The sequence below is a fragment of the Eptatretus burgeri genome, chromosome 17 (genome assembly GCF_056783735.1).
Source record: "Eptatretus burgeri isolate ZD-2024b chromosome 17, Ebu_testis_v1, whole genome shotgun sequence".
NCBI classification, from domain to species: domain Eukaryota; kingdom Metazoa; phylum Chordata; class Myxini; order Myxiniformes; family Myxinidae; genus Eptatretus; species Eptatretus burgeri.
The window spans coordinates 36061967-36080247 of record NC_140977.1 but is presented as its reverse complement, the minus strand read 5'-3'; the positions used below and the strand labels follow the sequence as shown (position 1 = coordinate 36080247).

At 42.5% G+C, this 18281-nt stretch overlaps 1 protein-coding gene across 13 annotated transcripts in view; it reads right to left on the bottom strand.

The window, feature by feature from the left end:
* Positions 1-17302, bottom strand: part of BACC1 (BPTF associated chromatin complex component 1) — a 57074-nt gene extending 39772 nt beyond the window's left edge. For 8 of the 13 annotated variants that reach the window (XM_085860857.1, XM_085860856.1, XM_085860850.1 and 5 more), the window contains exons 1-3: positions 16328-16594; positions 15902-15996; positions 5203-5304 (exon numbers count right to left, since the gene is read on the bottom strand). In XM_085860857.1, coding sequence (XP_085716983.1) covers positions 5203-5304; positions 15902-15996; positions 16328-16348 — 218 coding nt within the window. In that variant the 5' untranslated portion in view covers positions 16349-16594. Of the gene's footprint in view, positions 1-5202; positions 5305-10373; positions 13388-15901; positions 15997-16327; positions 16615-16677 lie in introns of those variants that run through there. The other 5 variants (XM_085860847.1, XM_085860851.1, XM_085860846.1 and 2 more) reach the window with 4 other exon arrangements.
* Between the last annotated feature and the right edge of the window lie 979 nt (positions 17303-18281).

Sequence of the window (18281 nt, the reverse complement as noted above, 5' to 3'; positions counted from 1 at the left end):
TGTGAGTATTTTTGTCGACGTTCTTACCTGGTGTTTGAGGCCTAGGCCTTGGCCTAGGCTTGAGGCCTCCTGGGTCCACTCGGTGTTCGATCATTTTTTTTTCTCCCCATTACCTTCAATTTCTATCCTCCCCATTACCTTCAATTTTCATCCTCCCCACTTTCCAAACATCCCCCATTCTCCCAACTAATCTCTTTCTTATCTCAAAAAAAAAAAAAAAAAAAAATCCCAACAACAACAACAACACGCTCACCTTCTCCTGATTCTGCTTCTTCTTCTTCTTCTTCTTCTTCTTCTTATTCTTCTTCTTCTTCTTCCTCTTAACTTCCTCCTCGTCTTCTTCCTCGATTTTTTTCTACACTTCCATGACCTAATCTGTTGAACTCTCTCAAACATTAATATTAACAACAAAAACGATCTTATAAAGCTTCATCTTCCTCTCTCACACATGTGGTACTCTTTACTGTTTCATAATGCACTACTCTGCTATTTAAACAGACTGCTCTCATTTCGAGCTCTCCTTCATTCCTTGCCTAAAAAATCCAGCTATTACAGCGCTTCTTCTCTCCATTCTCTGAATTCGCCTTCATTGCATCCATCAAGAATTGTGTTAAATCGCATCTCTGATCTAAAACTTTTAAAAACCACAGTTTGCCATGGATTAGATGTTCGCTTTCCATCAACCATTCTTTTTTTCCAACTTCAGTGGCAAATCACCCCCTCACCCCTCACTCTCACCCTCACTCTCAAAGCAACCATCCCACTCTTCTCCCTCCAAGGCTCCCTCTCACCTCTCTCAAAAATACCGCCCTCACCTTTCTCCCACCTTTCATCCCCCTCACTCATCCTTCTCAAAGTTGCCCCCCCCTCTCATCCACCAAGCTGCCTCCCTCCACTGCCCTCTCACCTCCATCTCTTCACTCCACCTCCTCAAATCCTCAACTGCCTTCTTCCTTGTCTCTTGTCCCCCCTCTCCCCCAGCACCACAGAGCCTTTTCTCCTCCTCATTCGGCCCCTCCCCTCGCTATTCTGCAATACCCCACACTCTTTCAACAACTCTCCTTACCTCCCCCCTCGTCCCTTGTCCTACCCTCCCCCTCCCCATCCACCTCCTGCACCCAAAGCCTCCTCCCCTACCTCTTCATTAAAAGTGTGGACCTCAAATATCCGGGGCCTTCGCTCAAACCTTTCAGATCTTTCCATACAGGTTGCCACTGACAAACCAGACATTATCTGCCTAACAGAAACTTTCCTCTCCCAAGACGTGTCTGACTCCCAAGTATCTCTCCCCGGTTACTCCCTCTTACGGTATGACAGACCTGAGCCTCATCCTGGTGGAGGTGTTGCTCTCTTCATCAAAGACTCTATTCCTCACTCTCCATGCACTGCTCTCACTCCCCCACACCCCCAGGAATACCTCTGGCTTTGGCTTCCCTCCACTCCCACCTCATGTTTATATGTGTACTGTACCGTCCACCGAACAGTGATGACTCCATCTACACCTCACTATCCGAAAACATGGACAATCTTCTATCTTCTCATCCAAACTCTCTCTTCCTCTTATGTGGTGACTTCAATTGTCATCACGCCAGTTGGCTAGGTGTGGGTACCTCTCTCACCTGCCATGGCACCTCAGCAAAAGCTTTCTGCGACTCATTAGGACTGACTCAATCTGTCAACTTCCCGACCCGGATCTCAACCAATGGTACTCCATCTCTTCTGGATCTGATTTTGACAAATTTCCCTGACAATATCTGCTGCTCTTCCTTCTGTCCAATCGGTTCTTCTGACCATGTCCTTGTCAAAGTGGACATCTCTCTGGCTGTTATCAGAGAACCACCTCACCGCCGTTGAGTCTGGCATTTCACTCAAGCCGACTGGCAGGGTCTCCGAGCAACCATCAAACTTACAGACTGGTCTCCTATCGCTACTTTCTCAAACATCAACTCATCCTGGGAATTCTTTCAAAGAAACTTGCTCTCCCTCATGCACAGATTTATCCCCTCTCGTGTTCAGTTGTCCTACCTTTCCTCCCGCCCTTGGTTTACTGAAGCTTGTGGCGAGGAAGTTGTCCTGAAACAACTTGCCTTTGCTTCATGGAAAGCAAACCCAACTGAGGGCAATCTCAGTTCCTTCCACAAAGCTCGGAACAAGTGTGTTTCTATCCTCAGGAGAGCCAGAAAACAACATCTTTCTCATCTCAAGTCTGAACTCTCAAACCTCTCTCCCTCCTCAAAATCCTGGTGGCGTTTAATCAAATCTGTTTCTGGTGTATGTTCCCCCTCCATCCCCTCCCTTACCTCAAATGGCCGCACTGCTGATACCACACGTGATAAAGCTGAATGTCTAAACTCGGTGTTTGCAGCTAAATCTTGTGTCCTAAACCCATCACTTTCTCTACCCACTTTACCCAGTCGCACCCAACTGTCCCTGGACTCTGTATCCTTTTCTCCTGACAAGGTGGAGAGCTTGCTTTCAAACCTCGAGTCAGATTCTGCAACCGGTCCAGACGGCATCAGCCCACGTGTCCTCAAAGCCTGCTCTTCTGCTCTTGCTCACCCTCTCTCTGTTCTATTCACCCTCTCATTTGCCCAAGGTCATCTGCCATCTGCTTGGAAATCTGCTAACATCACTGCCCTGCATATAAAAGGTGCAAAAACAGATCCCTGTAACTACAGACCAATCAGCCTTCTCCCAATCATCAGCAAGGTTATGGAATCCATCATCGCTTCAGACATGAAATCCTTCCTCTTCTCCAATGGCTTGATTTCCAATCATCAATTTGCTTTCAGACCAGGTCACTCTACCCTGGATATGCTGCTTCTGCTCTCCCATCAATGGATGGAGGTCCTCAATACCAGACAGGAAATCCGAGCCGTATCCCTGGACATATCACCTGCTTTTGACACAGTCTGGCACCCTGCACTACTCACCAAACTCTCTTCCCATGGTATTCAAGGCCATCTCCCCTCATGGCTCGCAGACTTCCTCTCCTGTCGCAGTCAACGTGTGGCCCTAAATGGAGTTCTTTCATCCCCTCTTCCTGTGCAGGCTGGAGTTCCTCAAGGTAGCGTTCTGGGCACTGTTCTTTTTCTGGTTTTCATCAATTATCTCTCTGACTCTCTGGAAAATCCTCTATTTCCCTTTGCCGACGACTCCACCCTCTGCCGTACCATCTGTCATCCTTCAGACCGGCAAGCAGCAGCTTCTTCGCTCACTGCAGATCTAGATAAAATCACAAACTGGTCCAACACGTGGAACATGTCTTTCAATTCAGACAAATCTCACACTCTCACTATGTCTCTTTGAAAGGACCGTTTAGAACCCCCCCCCCATCCACTTTCTCAACAATCCTCTGGAAGAAGTCTTTTCTTTCAAGCTTCTGGGTCTCACTATCTGCCATGACCTTTCCTGAGAAAGTCACATTTCCAACCTCACCTCAAAAGCCAGTCGCCGACTGGGAATCCTCCGTCGTGCGAAGTCCTTCCTCGGCCCTCTTGAGCTCCTGACCACTTACAAAGCTTTTGTCCATAGCCTGATGGAGTACTGCTCTCCCCTCTGGGCTGGTGCTCCTGCCTCCCACCTTTCTCGGCTTCATGCTGTCAAAACCAGGGCATTTAAGATCATCGGCATCTCCCGCAATGAAGCTGAGTCTTTGGGCCTCTCACTCAATCACCGCAGGTTGGTCGGTGGTCTTTCTGTCCTCTACCGACTCCTCTCCAGCCTTGCCCCCCCCCTGCTCTCTCTGCGATTTGTCCCCACCACATTTCCACAGGGCGCTCAAGGTCAGCCAACAACCCCCTTCTGGTAAAACTACCAAAATCACGAATCGCTGCTCATCTTCACTCTTTCATTCCTCTTTTTTCCCGCCTTTGGAATAAACTTCCTCACTCTATTCTTTCCCATTCTTCCCTCCAGGCTTTCAAAACAGCTGTTCACCACCACCTCTTATCTTCCCCCATCCAAATCCTCGATCTTTTCTACTCCCGATAATCCACCAAAGCCCACTTCCTTCAATTCCCCTGCTTTCCTTCCTGAATGTCCCTGTAATGTCCATCTTCTCTTCGCCATGTTCCCCGTCCCATCCCCATCCCTCTCCCTTCCACAGTTCACCTAATGTGTCTGTTCCCCACTGTTTTGTCCCTTCCACTCCTGCCCCTCTTGTATCATGCCCCCTTGCTGTGAGTTGTGTGTTAGCTCTCATACGAGCCTCGACAAGGTATACAAAAAAAAAAGGGTGCCGGCAATAACTCGCCTACTCTTCGTGAAAGACACCATGGAATCTTTAGCGTCCTCAAATTACCAGCAGCAGATGGCGACAGACGGGCCCTCTGGCCTATTGTCCATTCGATGGACGAGGCACACAGCGCATCTCCCTGCATGCAGTTTAATCACTGGGTCAACGAATCAAACCCAGGCCAGAAAATGCATCAAAAGAAGAAAGAATTTATTTATTTTATCCATAGAAGAATAAAATAAATAAATTCGTTTCAAAAGGTTTTAAAAGGAAGATTCATGCGTGGCTCTTGATCAAGTAAAAAAAAAACACTCATTTTTGAGCCAAACATCGATGATGTAACCACCCACAATAAAAAAAATCTAAACGACTCGTTTGTACTCTTACACAATTTGCAACTATATTCAGTGATGCAAGGATGACACAGCATTCCACCCCTTCCGAGCCTGAGAGGTCGGCGGTTCAAACCCTCATCACATGAAAGACTTCAAAAATGCAAAGTGCCTGCTTCCTTGCTTGAGGCTCCGCATTGAAACTGGATAGAGTATGGACAAAAAACCACGGCACAGGCTTGATGGGCCAAATGGCCTCCTCCTGCGTTGAAGTACCTTATAAGGGAACTCGTGTCAACAAAATAAAGATCAGAATCATCTCGGTCTATTTATTTACCATTATTAATACAGAGGAACTGGAGGAAATGCTGTTCAAATAACAGTGACTCTTATTGAATAAGGGATATGGTGTTGGAGGTGATGTTAAACGAAGAAGGAAAGCAAATAATTTACTCGTTAAGGGAGAAGAATGAAAGCAAGAAGCATTTGATGGCAATTTAACAAAACAAAAAAAAAAGGAGGAAACTGATCGAATAAAATAAAAATAAAAGGAGACAAAATTATTAAATAAGGAGGAAAAGAAAAAGAGGAAAAGCACGTAAGATAAGGTGAGATGAAGTCAGCAATGCTCACACTGTTCGCTCCCTGATTATCTGGCTGATGGAGTTCAATTCGTTGCCAAACCGCTCCACAGCTTCGTGCAGCATTCGAACTTCCTCAGCTGTCCACTTGGCACTAGGGACGGCCAGGATATTCCACATGAGGCTAGTATATTCCACGCGGATGACTCGCTTGACTCTCAACATGTAAACACTCACCTCATACTTCAGAAAACAAAACAAGAAATGTTAGGACGGAGGACCCGTTTGCCAGGATTAAGGATGTTGGCCGTTAAAGATTACTCCACGTCTATCACAAAGAGTAGGCGAGTTATCGCCAGCGCCTTAACGAAGCTATAAATGCCTGCCGAGAGGCAGGCTTCGAGTTTCCCAGGAAATCCCACAAGGTGGAGGGAATCATTGCGGCCACAAAACTACCAGGAGTTAACCATTGTGATTTTCAGTGAATGCTCGCCCAATAACAAATCGCACGATCTTCTGGCATAATTTTACAAATACGAGTACCTTATGAAAGAAAAACATTTAAAAACAAAACAAAAAAAACTACAATGACCAAATGCTGAAACGGTTATTAAAACATTCAAAAGGGAGTACTAAAAACCCAGCAGAGTTTGAATCGACCCTCAAGCATATGGATATAAAGGTGATAATTATACTTTCTTTAATTGATTACCAAGCAATACTACAGAGAGCACCCAGGTAGGTAGCCATCATTGAGTCACACCATGCTATCCATCCATCCATTGGGACCATACTCTGTGCAGAGCGTTGGTGCTGCTTAAGCAGTCTCCTTGGCTATTGCACACAATCCTGGACAGGTCGCCACTCCGACACAGGATACCAGCAAGCTGGCACTCATTTTGCCGACCTCGGAAGGATGACAGGCAGAGTCAACCCCACCTGGTATTAATTCAACAGCTGAGTGGGATCCTAGACTCTCAAGCCCACCACTCTAACTATTAAGCCAACACCAGGCATTATGTTCGTAAACCCAATTGCGATATTATGACCATCCCAACAGGAAAATACAACGCAAAATCCCTTTGGTCTCAACAATAAACCAGACTTCGAAGCGGTGCAACTAGAGTGGCCACTCTGAGTCTGAGAAGTCGGCACTTCGAATACAACCCCGGCAGAGTTGTAGCAAAGACTTGTATTGAAATGGTACGTTCTTCCTTTCTCAACACTCAGCATGTAAAAATGACAGAACAAAGATAAACGCTGTGCATTGTGGTGGGAGAGGGTGGATATTTCTCATCAAACTGCGGAGAGAAAGGTGACGTCACACAATGGATGTGCTGGCTCTGTCACAAAAGCAAAATTCAAAACCAATGACAAAATTGAGACCAGCACAAAAACGCTCGAATAAACCAACAGGATACAACAAAAAAATCAAAACATGACTAGCTTCTCTTCTCTCCCCCAACACCCTCCTTCCCCAGGAGCTTTCGACCCCCCCGGCAATACTCTCCCTCACTCATTCTGCCCCCCCCTCCACCGTCCCAGTCAATCTCTACCGCCACTCACCACCACCCTCTTCTCTCCCCCCGACCTCTCACATTGCACTCTGCCCCCCACCTTTTGCATTGCATTCTCTACCCCCCACCTATTGCATTGCACTCCTCCCCCCTTCCTCTTGCAATGAACTCTCCCCCCACCTCTTGCATTGAACTCTCCCCCCCCCCCACCTCTTGCATTGAACTCTCTCTCCCCCCCACGACCTGCAACACACTCTCCCCCACCTTTTACATTGCTGTCTCTGTCTCTTTTGCCACCCACCCCCCCCCCCACGACCTGCAACACACTCTCCCCCCACCTTTTACATTGCTGTCTCTGTCTCTTTTGCCACCCACCCCCCCCACCTTTTACATTGCTGTCTCTGTCTCTTTTGCCACCCACCCCCCCCATTGTATGTGGCCACCATAATTTTGGATACAGGCAGTGCATCGTCGGCACATACTGCCGACCAGTCTTTGGATGGATTGCTGTTGGATTCTGTCCCACTCAGTCCTCAATGTCTGAAGCAGCTCTGCCCGACTCTTGGCCTCCCTGATCGAGGTCTGTCATCTGCAGAGTTGTGTAGGGTGTCTCTGTCCACCAGGGCCGATATCGTCTGGTGTGAACAGCCAAGGCGACGTGCCACCTCACAGTAACTCAGTCCGCCTTGCAGCATTGCCCAAGGCATGCTGCCGTTGATCCCTTGACAATCGTGCCATGTTGATTGAAATGCCCATTTTGCACTGGCCTTTTTAAAGCCAAATATCAAGACATCACGTGCAGCTCATTAAAATCATCCCGTACCCCTTCGCTTATCACTGACAGTCAAAACGGCTGTTCAACAGCTGTGCTATGAAGTGACAACTGAAGGTTCAAGTGACCATCCGTGACCTTTTTGTCTGACAGTGAGGACACCATTGTCCACAAATAAGTTCACACAATTACTACACGCAGTGTTATTGTTGATATTTAAAGGTTTAAAAAGTGGTAAGTTTCTTTTGCGTTTCATTATATATATATATATATATATATATATATATATATATATATATATATATATATATATATATATATATATATATATATATATATATATTTACACACACACATGTCAAAAGTTAAAGTTCCATTGTTAACCTCCGTCATCGAAGATCGGAGGTTACCGTTTTCACCCCCGTTTGTCTGTTTGTTTGTTTGTTAACAGTATTCCGGAAAAACTCCTCGACGGATTTCGACGAAACTTGGTGGGGTGGGGGGGGGTTAGGTATGGTCTAAGGATCATGCCATTAAATTTTGGACTTGGTACCGCCCCAAATTTTGGACCCCCGCCCCAAAAAAAAATTGTTAGAGAAAATTTTTTTTTTTTTTTTTTGCATTTCTACATGTTTTAAGTGATTTCCAACCCCCCCCCCCCCAAAAAAAAATTGTTAGAGAAAAAATATTTTTGCAACTTTTTTTTTTTCAACAAAATTTCGATTTCTTTTTTTTGCATTTCTACGTTTTAAGTGATTTCCACACCACCCCCCCCCCCCCCCAAAAAAAAAAAATGTTGGAGAAAAGAACTATAACTCTGTCAGCACTGTTGACATATTTAATGAATAAGATATAAGGTTCACTTGAGTGACCCAGCAGTATTGGCGGCGGAGGTTTTGCACTCTACCGAGTGCTCCCCCTCTAGTTAGCAAGTGTTTTGTTGAATTGCAAACTTAACTGTTTCTGGCTTTACTTGCAAGTACCATTGGATTGTAAGAAAGTGTGAAAGAAATGGGTGCTGGAATGAACAAGCAAAAAAAAAAAAAAAAAACCAGCAAACTAGATCCATTACCAAAAAAAGGAATAAAAAAAAAAGTTGAAAGGAATAAATTATATTAATTACTTCTGCCACAGAAGGGGGACAGAGGTTATGTTTTCACTCCTGTCTGTCTGTCTAACTTTTTGAGATGCTGCTCACACACAGAAAGACGGTTTCGGACGAAACCTTGTAGACAGCTTGGGTGGGTGACGAGGAAGATTAAATTGGATTTTGGTGAAGATCCGGATGTAGATCCGGTCGATCAGTGGGATACAAATTTTGTTGTTCTAGTTATAATTTTAATGATACATATACATATACAGTCAACACCCGCTTTATTGCGGTTCACCTATCGCGCCCCCGGTTCATCGCGGGTTTTCCCTTGGAATGTAACTAATTTTTTCTGCGGATTCCCCCGGTACATCGCGGTCATAATATATAAAATATAAATTATTTAAGCAATAAATTATAACGCGTGGTGCTCGACTAGTCACACAACGCACGAGACAAGGTTCGCTTGTGAACTTCGAATATTTTCTACGTTTTTTCTTCAAGCCCCACGATGCTGCCCAAACGCCCTGCACCTTCTAAAGCTTCTGGCAAGGAACCGAAGTGCCAGAGGAAAGTCCTGATGCTCCAGGAGAAGGTTAAGGTGCTCGATATGCTTCGGGAAGGAAAAAGGTTTGCCGCCGTTGGACGAGCACTGCTCGTACCCAGCACCTCAAAACCGACCAGACCAGACGAGTCGATCTCCGGCACCTCAAACCCAATCACTGCCAAACCGACCAGACCAGACGAGTCGATCTCCGGCACCTCAAACCCGATCACTGCCAAACCGACCAGACCAGACGAGTTGATCTCAGGCACCTCAAACCCGATCACTCCCAAACCGACCAGACCAGACGAGTCGATTTTTGGGGGGAGGCGTCCATTCATCGCGGATTTTCACTTAGCGCGGGGAGGTTTTGGAACGTAACCCCCGCGAGAAATCGTAGAATACTGTATATATATATATATATATATATATATATATATATATATATATATATATATATATATATATATATATATATATATATATATATATACACACATATACAGATACAGGGATAGAAACTCATGAAAAAAATTACCCCCGTGTGGGGGTGACGGTCATCTCTATAATGTTTTTTACTATCATAATCGATGAACCGTTGCCAGATATCTCCTAAAATGAGACTAGATAGGTTTTGAAAATGGCGAATTTCACAACTTTCGTGACCTTGACCCTGACCTCGAATCCGGGAAAAAATATATCGTTGGGTATCACTCATCGACCTCTACCCACATACCAAATTTCATCAAGATCGGAAGTAAAAGTTTTCTTTGTATTGGGAGGTGTTTTTGACCATCTTCCAGGTTACGTTGCGGCCAAACGGGACGGAAATTAAAAAATCTGTCCAGTTAAATACAAGATAATATTTTTTACTATTATAATCAATAAACAGTTGCCGAATATCTTGTAGAATGGCAGACGAGATACGTTTTGAAAATGGCGATTTTTATAACTTACGTGACCTCGTGACCTTGACCCTGACCTTGAACCTGGACAAAAGTTATATCGTTGTGCAACACTCATCGACCTCTACCCACATACTAAGTTTCATCAAGATTGGAAAGAAAAATTGTTGACGGACGTACGGACGGACGGACATTTGGTCCGGCTTTATTAGGTCATCTCGGTAGAGATGACCTAAAAATCACTTGCCCCTTGTGCAAGTTCATGTGTCATTTCACTTGCACACAGCAATTTTTACTTGCACATTAAAAATTAGGTGTTTTATTTTTTATTTTTTTTAAGAGTGTGTGAATTTTGCATTGTTTATCAAATTTAATATATTTCGAGAGTCAAGTATAAAGAATTATGCCAAGTTTATAAACAAAACCATTTTTACTGGTTGAGATTCGCTGATAGCTGTCAAATGGCATATTTCAAAATCGTTTTGCATGATATAATATACATGATGTAATAATATGAAATACATAATTACCTAGTCAATATGATATATTCAATAAAATTCAAGACTGGAGCATTTGTGTTCTGTATTTTTTAACCTGTTTAATCATGCAAACAAAAACCAAAAAATATGTATATCACAATACAATTGTAACTTAGGGATCTCAAGTGAACATGTTTTATGCTGGCTTTGGCTCTTGCCATTTCTTGACATTATGAGCTAGTTATAAATCATATCCTTATAGTTTCTAAACCATAAAAATGTTCCAATATCTACCAAGCAAACCAGTGAATTTTACACATTCAAATTACAATGATTTATTATACCTGATTCAATAACTGTATGAACATGATAAATTAAATAAGTCTTGTCGCCTTGGCATTGTGTAAGACTGTACTTTATCAAAATCAAAACATCTTGTAGCCTAACAGCTCTGACATTTTCTTCAAATAATATTAACTGACTAGTATTAAAATGTCAACAAAATATAACAAATACTAGAAATCAAGCTTCCAAATAATCTCAGGAGTGTCCTTTTCATCATTCCGTAACTCCTGGTCAGTTTGATTTGGAATGTCCACAGTGTAATACCAAATTAATAACTAATGTCTAATATTATCTACTGCTATCTAATGCATCTAATTTAACATCATGAACATCAGTTTCAAACTTTGGTTAATGTACTCGGCTACATCATTCAAGTTAAAATAAACACTGAGTAGCCCCTGCAAAGTAAAAGTAGCACCTTCATTCATTCTACAATGTAGGTTCCCAGGATGTCACAGTCTCAAAATGTTCGAGTGAGACTAGTCATTAGAAAGCTAATTTTATCAAGTTAATTAGTGTTCGGGAGACATAATACTGGTCAAAATGATTTATTTGGCTAGTTAATATCTGCAAACTAGTCACAGTAATGTTTTGCCATCTATGAAAGGAAAAATTAATTACATTGTTTTCTCAAGACTTTTCCAAATTTCCATGGCTTGATTTTTCGAGTCACTCATTAAATGTGTCCAGCAAATCAGTCCAACTGATTCAATTACATTCACTCAGAATCACTCTGAGTTTGTTGATTCTCAGCATCTTCCTCATTATCATTCTCTGAATCATCCTCTGGAGTAGAAAGTGCAGCCTGGGCAACCTTGGACATTGTGGAATGCCGCCTTTGGAGACGTCTCTTCCCACTAGTGTACCACATGGAGATACTTGGCACTGGGTCAAATGAATCCGAGTCTGGGGCACAGAGCTTAACCATCATCAGATCAGTCAATGTGGAACCTGAGAGACATGAACGATGGTCATTTTTGATTCTCTGCATCAGAGAAAACCCTCGTTCAGCTTCAGCAGTGCTGCTGGGAATGACCATGTAGATGCGTAACAAGGTCAGAATGTTCTTCAAGGTTTGAACATCTTGACTTTTGTTCATTACAAGGAATGGTGACCACATTCTGAAGGTCATCCTGTATGTTGGCTGATGCAGAATGCTCACAGTGAGCATGAGTTCAGTCATTTCATTTCTCAAAGTTGCCAGAGAACCATCATATCCTTTCTTGTCCAGCAAGGAACCATAATGTCCTTGAAGAACCTCAAGCTCCTCATCTCTATAAGTGGAATATTCTGTTTTGTCCACTGGCCAGCATTTGGGTTCAAACAGATGGCTGAATGACTTCAGCACACTTTTATTGTGGAGGGTCATACTTTCAAACCTTCTGTCAATTTCCTGTTTGATTGACTCCAGCAGTTTTGCTCCATCAGAAACTACCTTTGAGATGGGAGAACCAATATCCCTTCTTGTGTTTGCTGTGTGAAGTGGAATCCCTTTCCACTCTGTGCCTCCAGACATATGCTTCTCCAAGTGAATTCCAATTAAGTGAGGAACATCTTCCTGCACTTGTTTCACCATTCCATTCAGCCTGCCAGTCATGACTGATGCACCATCAACAGTACAGCGAACAAGTCTGTCTCTCTTTGTCACAGGCTCACAAGTTTCATTCAGTGTTCTTGCATAAACCACTTCTTGTTCATTAACTCCAGAATCTGATGATGAATCATTGAGTATACTGAAGAAGTCATTCTTCTTAAACATCTCTGCAATTTCATTTCGTAGGACTTCTGCAATATATTCAATGAGGTATTTACACTGTTTTTCATTGGCATAGTTGCTACACAGGTTGGCATTAAAGTTTTTGTCTTGCAGTGCCAACAGGGGCTGAAAATGGGACAGTGGTAGTTCCTGTTGAGCTAAATATCAAGCTGTAACAAACTGGAATTTTCTTTTCTCCAACTCCTTTTCATCCATTTTCCTGAATCCCTTCCCAATTGGAGTCTTAAATGGGGCAGCCCTCTTAGCGAAGTAAGCTTCACATGCCTTTTGGTGATTTGCTGCCTTTTCATGTGCCAGAACACTTGTATAGCGCAGTGTGCTGCAACCCAGGATGAAATTGCTTCCAGTGGTTCCACCACGGAACCAATCCACCAATCATACTGCTACCTCCACTTTGATTTTGATAAAGCTCAATGCAGTACTCACATGTCATGATTTTCATTTGTTCATCATATTTCAGCCACTGTCTTTCTTACCCATCAGGGTAGGTGTACATACCAGCTTTTTTGAAAGTGATATTCCTTAGCCTCCTTGTCAGATTTGGCTTTCTTTGGAGGGAAAGTTTTTGTAGAGGAGTCACTTGACCCAGAAACAATGTCACTTTCAGGTTCATGGTGTTCGGGGAACCAGTTCCAACAGAATCATTTTGAACCTCACAAGCACCATCAGCTTCTACAGATGGACTTTTGTGTTTATCATGTTCAGTGATAGATTGGCCACTTTTTCTGATGTTGCAGAGCGCTTGAACTTGTATGCAAATAAACTTGCTTACTTGACTTTCTTCAGAGGCATTTTGGGCAGTGTTCACCTGAAAATGAGTGAGAAGATTACTTTCAAGTCACTACATACAAAATGCAACTAAAAGAATGATGAAATATTTTGCCTTTCCACAAAAAGTTAAAGAAATATGAATAAATAAGAAAATATTAAAGATATCCAAGCATGGAGTTAAAGCAGAAAAAATTATTTTATAGCTTGTGATCGTAAATTTTATTACAATAATATTTTTCTGTTTTTAATTGGAATGCCCCAAAAATTCTTCCATTTATTTTATTCCAAGACATATTCAAAAATAAAATCTGAGCAATGTTTCAGGTGAATATTAACAAAAATTCCATTATAAATATTGGCCAATGCCTCCAATTAACCCCATTATAAAATTCTCAAATGATTCTATCTTTTTTCGTCTCAGGCCTCAATTGGGACAACAATATCATTTATACTTTCACAGGAACATTGTTTAACAAAAGAAACTTACTTGGAAAGTATTTGTAGCCCATTTACAGCTGTATTTTACAGAGTATTCAAGCCCAAGTCATGTTTTGGTTTGCTTCAGAAAGTATGGCCAGGATGTAGGTGGTGGTGCAGGCTGCACTTCCTCCTTGGTTCAAGTGTCATTTTTTTAAACAAATATGTATGTAATTTAACCAAAATCTTATCACTATTCTGTCTCAAATCATTATTGAGACATAATCTACTATATATTTGAAGCAAATGTTGCTTAAATTACCTAGATTTGAAGTAAAGTCGTGAGCAACTTCTGTATATAAAGTCCCCTGTGATTGGTCGACCTGAGTCAGTTTGACCAATCAGAGCTCCTGGTGTATAGTGGTTAGGCAGGACATGGGAGGGAGGTTTAAAATGGCTTCAGAGCTTTACATGCACAAAGTGCAAGTGAATCAAAGGTATTACTTGCATTTACTTAATTTTACTTGCACTGTACAACCACCTAAACACGAGTTTCTCTCACTGTATACATATATATATATATATATATATATATATATATATATATATATATATATATATATATATATATATATATATATATATTGTTGCGAATCTGGAAGCCATGAGCACACAACATACAGGTCCTATAGAGCAGTTATATCGGTAAGTATGTGTTTTATAGATAGTTTCCTTTCCCTTGTCTAATGGGTAAATAAATGTTCATGCACTGTGAGTTACTTCTAATAGTTGGATTTCCTTTAATTTGTAACACCACCAGCAATGACTGCAACAACGACAGCAACGGATTACTACGGCTCTGCAGAGAACAACAACCCTCTGCTCCCGGATTCTCCGCACTCTCAGTGGGGGAGGGTCATGCCCCCACGCACCGATGCGCTGGGCAGCGCGCCGAGTGGGGGAGGGGTCGAGCCGCGCCGGAGCACATAAAAAGGGAGTCAGTCAATCGGTCTGAGCTGGTCTGGAACCTGGGCTGCTAGTCTTGGTCGTCGTCGTCTTTTTCCTCCTCCTCACGATCGAGAGCTCGAGAGACGCCAGTCCCTGACAAGGACCGCAAGGGTTGGGCGCCGTGCCGCTCTCGGCGAATGGGCGAGCTTGAGGGACATCATCCCCCGCAAGAACAGCAAAGGTCACTCGCCGGTGTCTGGGTTCCGCTCACCTCTCGCTGGTGCCCGGGTCTACGCGAAGACCACACGAGGTGGACAGGTCCGAGATAGACCCTGGTCTTCAGCTCGTTCTATCCCTCCAAGCTGAAGGCCTCAATAAAGGCTGTAGCCACCACTTCTTTGGAGGTGTGCGTACGTGTGTTCGTGGCGCCAGTCTGTTAAGTAGTGAACTGTACAAGTACTTTTTGCATGTATATACGTGCATTTATTATTACTCAGTTTAACTCTGCCCTTATGTACCCCCCCCGCCCACCCCCATTGTAAATAAACATCCCCATTTGTGAAATGTTTCAGCTCGTTCGTGTCTATTCCTTCATTGGCTTTGCGTGCTGTGTGTTGGAAAATTAGCCAGGCCATTGCCGTTGTAACGGGATATTTGGGGCCGACGGATCTCGGAGATCAAACTGCTCGGATCGCACATGGAACGGGTATGCTAAGCGGCTCGTTCCATACGGGAGCCGTCGAGGGTGAATTTCCCTGGTAGGTTGAACCACGTGGGTATTTAGGTAAATTGAAATTGGCAATCGACCCTACCCCACGTGGTCTGTCTATTGGCGAACTTGGGTCCAAAAAGGAACCCGTACTTTCCGGAGTTTTGCAAAAAAGGTACGATCTGAATTCCGGGCGATCGGTCGAGCTGACTCTGCAGCTCCATCTGGCGGTCGTGCTGGCAGCCGACGTCTGGCCCCGCAACAATATACACATGTACATACATACTATATATTATATATATATATATATATATATATATATATATTGCAAGAGGTAGAAGTGTGGACCCAATACAATACAAAATTTATTCATAATACCATTAAAGTAAGAAGAACGAGATGGTGGTTTTAATGTAAACTGAACTATGAACCAGAATGTAATTTATAAACATTTCTGGAGTATCTTTTTCAGCTCACCCAGATGGTGATCCTTCAACAACAGGATGCAGTTGCATTGTGAGCTCTCCCAGTTTACTAAATGCTGCACCAGCAGCAGAAAAGATTTCTCCCACCTGCAGAACACCGCAAAACACCGACGGTTCGCGACTCGTTTGAATAGGTCACGAAGGAGCGAAATCACAGAAAGCAGGTTCACACATCGAGAGGGTATCAGAGGGATCGCTCGCACACGAGTGCATGAGTGGGAGGTCGTCAAGGAGAAGAGAGCAGGAGTGGGTATGGAAGAAAGCATAAGGTGACCATGGTCAGTGGTCTTGAAGGACTAGGAGGATGTATAATATATATTTAATTTTTATAAATTCTCTCCAGGAGGACAGCGAATCCAAAATGAATGACGAATGACGAATAACGACGAATTTAAACGCATCTTTCGCTCAATCTTACCTTAGTGGAGGTAGAAGTCATTGTGAGAGGATCCAGGGAAGCCTCAACCGGGGAAGAGGTGAAAGGTCATTCCCCCTCTCTTCAAATTCAGTGGTCGACAGGTCCAAAGAACGTACATATGTTAAAGATTAATATGGAATAGGCAAAGCCAAGAAGCGAACGTAGAATTATTCTAACATTCGCTTCTGACTTTACCTATTACCTCAACATTACCTTCACAACAACAACTACACCGCCGAGAACAGGATCTCATCTGAAAAAAAAAAAATCCTCAACATTACCTTCACAACAACAACTACACCACCGAGAACAGGATCTCATCTAAAAAAATTATATTACCTCAACATTACCTTCACAACGACAACTACACCGCCGAGAACAGGATCTCATCTGAAAAAAAAAAATCCTCAACTTACCTTCACAACGACAACTACACCGCCTAGAACAGGATCTCATCTAAAAAAATTATATTACCTCAACATTACCTTCACAACGACAACTACACCGCCTGGAACAGGATCTCATCTAAAACAAGGACAAATGTGTCCACGAGCAGCGTCCTAAAGATTTCGTCGGCTAAAAAAAAAAAAATTAAATTTTTTTTAAAAAAAACAACAACAACTTCCGATATTCGTCACGTGCCTTGATTAAGCCAATTGCGAAACGCGTCATAATGTCTTTACGTATTTACGATATATCGTGTATTTAGGAAATAAATAATGTATTTACGGAATTACAATACGATAAATGGAATAATCATTAAATAGTAACGTGAACTTTTCGAAACTTTAAAGCAAATGTTCGAATATATTTAAAAGTTCATGATAGACGCTCTCAAAAGGCACCGTCTATGTGAGGATGTGTACATGTGCTCAGTATTTAAGGAGATCCGGATCTTATATATATACAAGAGCCGAATCCTCGAGATTAAGTTTTTGTCTTCACAACAAGAAGAAGAAGAAGAAGAACAACAACAACAACAACAACATCGCCGAGCTCTCTGAGCAGCGTTCGCTACGCGAGACGCTGCTAAAAAAAAAATACGAGCGAACGCAGTGAGCTTCATACTTAACGTGTGCACGTGAGAGAATAGGAAACAACAACAACACAATACCCCTGGATATTTGGAATCCGTGTCGTTAGCTATAGTAGAGTTCCCACAATAGGGCCCCGTGACCGTTTTTCCGGGACCAAGGTTTCAAGGTTGATTTTAGTCAATTTGAGGGTGCTGATTAAAATGAGCTGGGGTGAACCTCGTGAAAATGTGGGCGAACTCGGCCAGATGCGAAAATTCAAAATGGCCGCCATGCTACTTCCAGTATATCAAAAATTGCATATCTTTGGTTCTACATGTCCGATTTTTATGATTTTTGGGGCAAAATATACGTTTTGAAGGTCAAGGATGTCATATATTACCATTCCAGATTGTTATATTTTAGGGTTAAGTCACAAAATATGAAATATAACTTTTCGGGGGCCAAATCCAAGATTGTCGTCGAGTAACATCTGGAAAATAGTAAAAAATCTATTTTCTTCTCATAATATTATTGGCAGTGAATCTTTTCATGCAAGTAAATGTTTGTTTATATGTGGGAGTGCACAACAAATTGAGACAAGAAGAGAAGGACGCAATCATTGTCTTTATTTTCAGAACATGATGTGTATATAATATAAATTTCTCAACTTTTACACTGCTAAGGTAGGTTATACCATTCTTTTGTATGTCCCTCCTGTACTTTATCTAGAACAGTAATATGATGAAAGAATATAAACAATCCTTCATTTTGTCTGTAGAGCAACAGTGTTTCAATGGAAAAATGAAATAAAACATCAATTATTTGAATTCCCAGCAATTGACGCTTTCCCGGTAAGTATTCTTGTAATTTGCATTGACCAAAGTTTGATGTACTGTCCAAACTGTCTTTTATCTAAGACAGTCATAATAAAATAATAT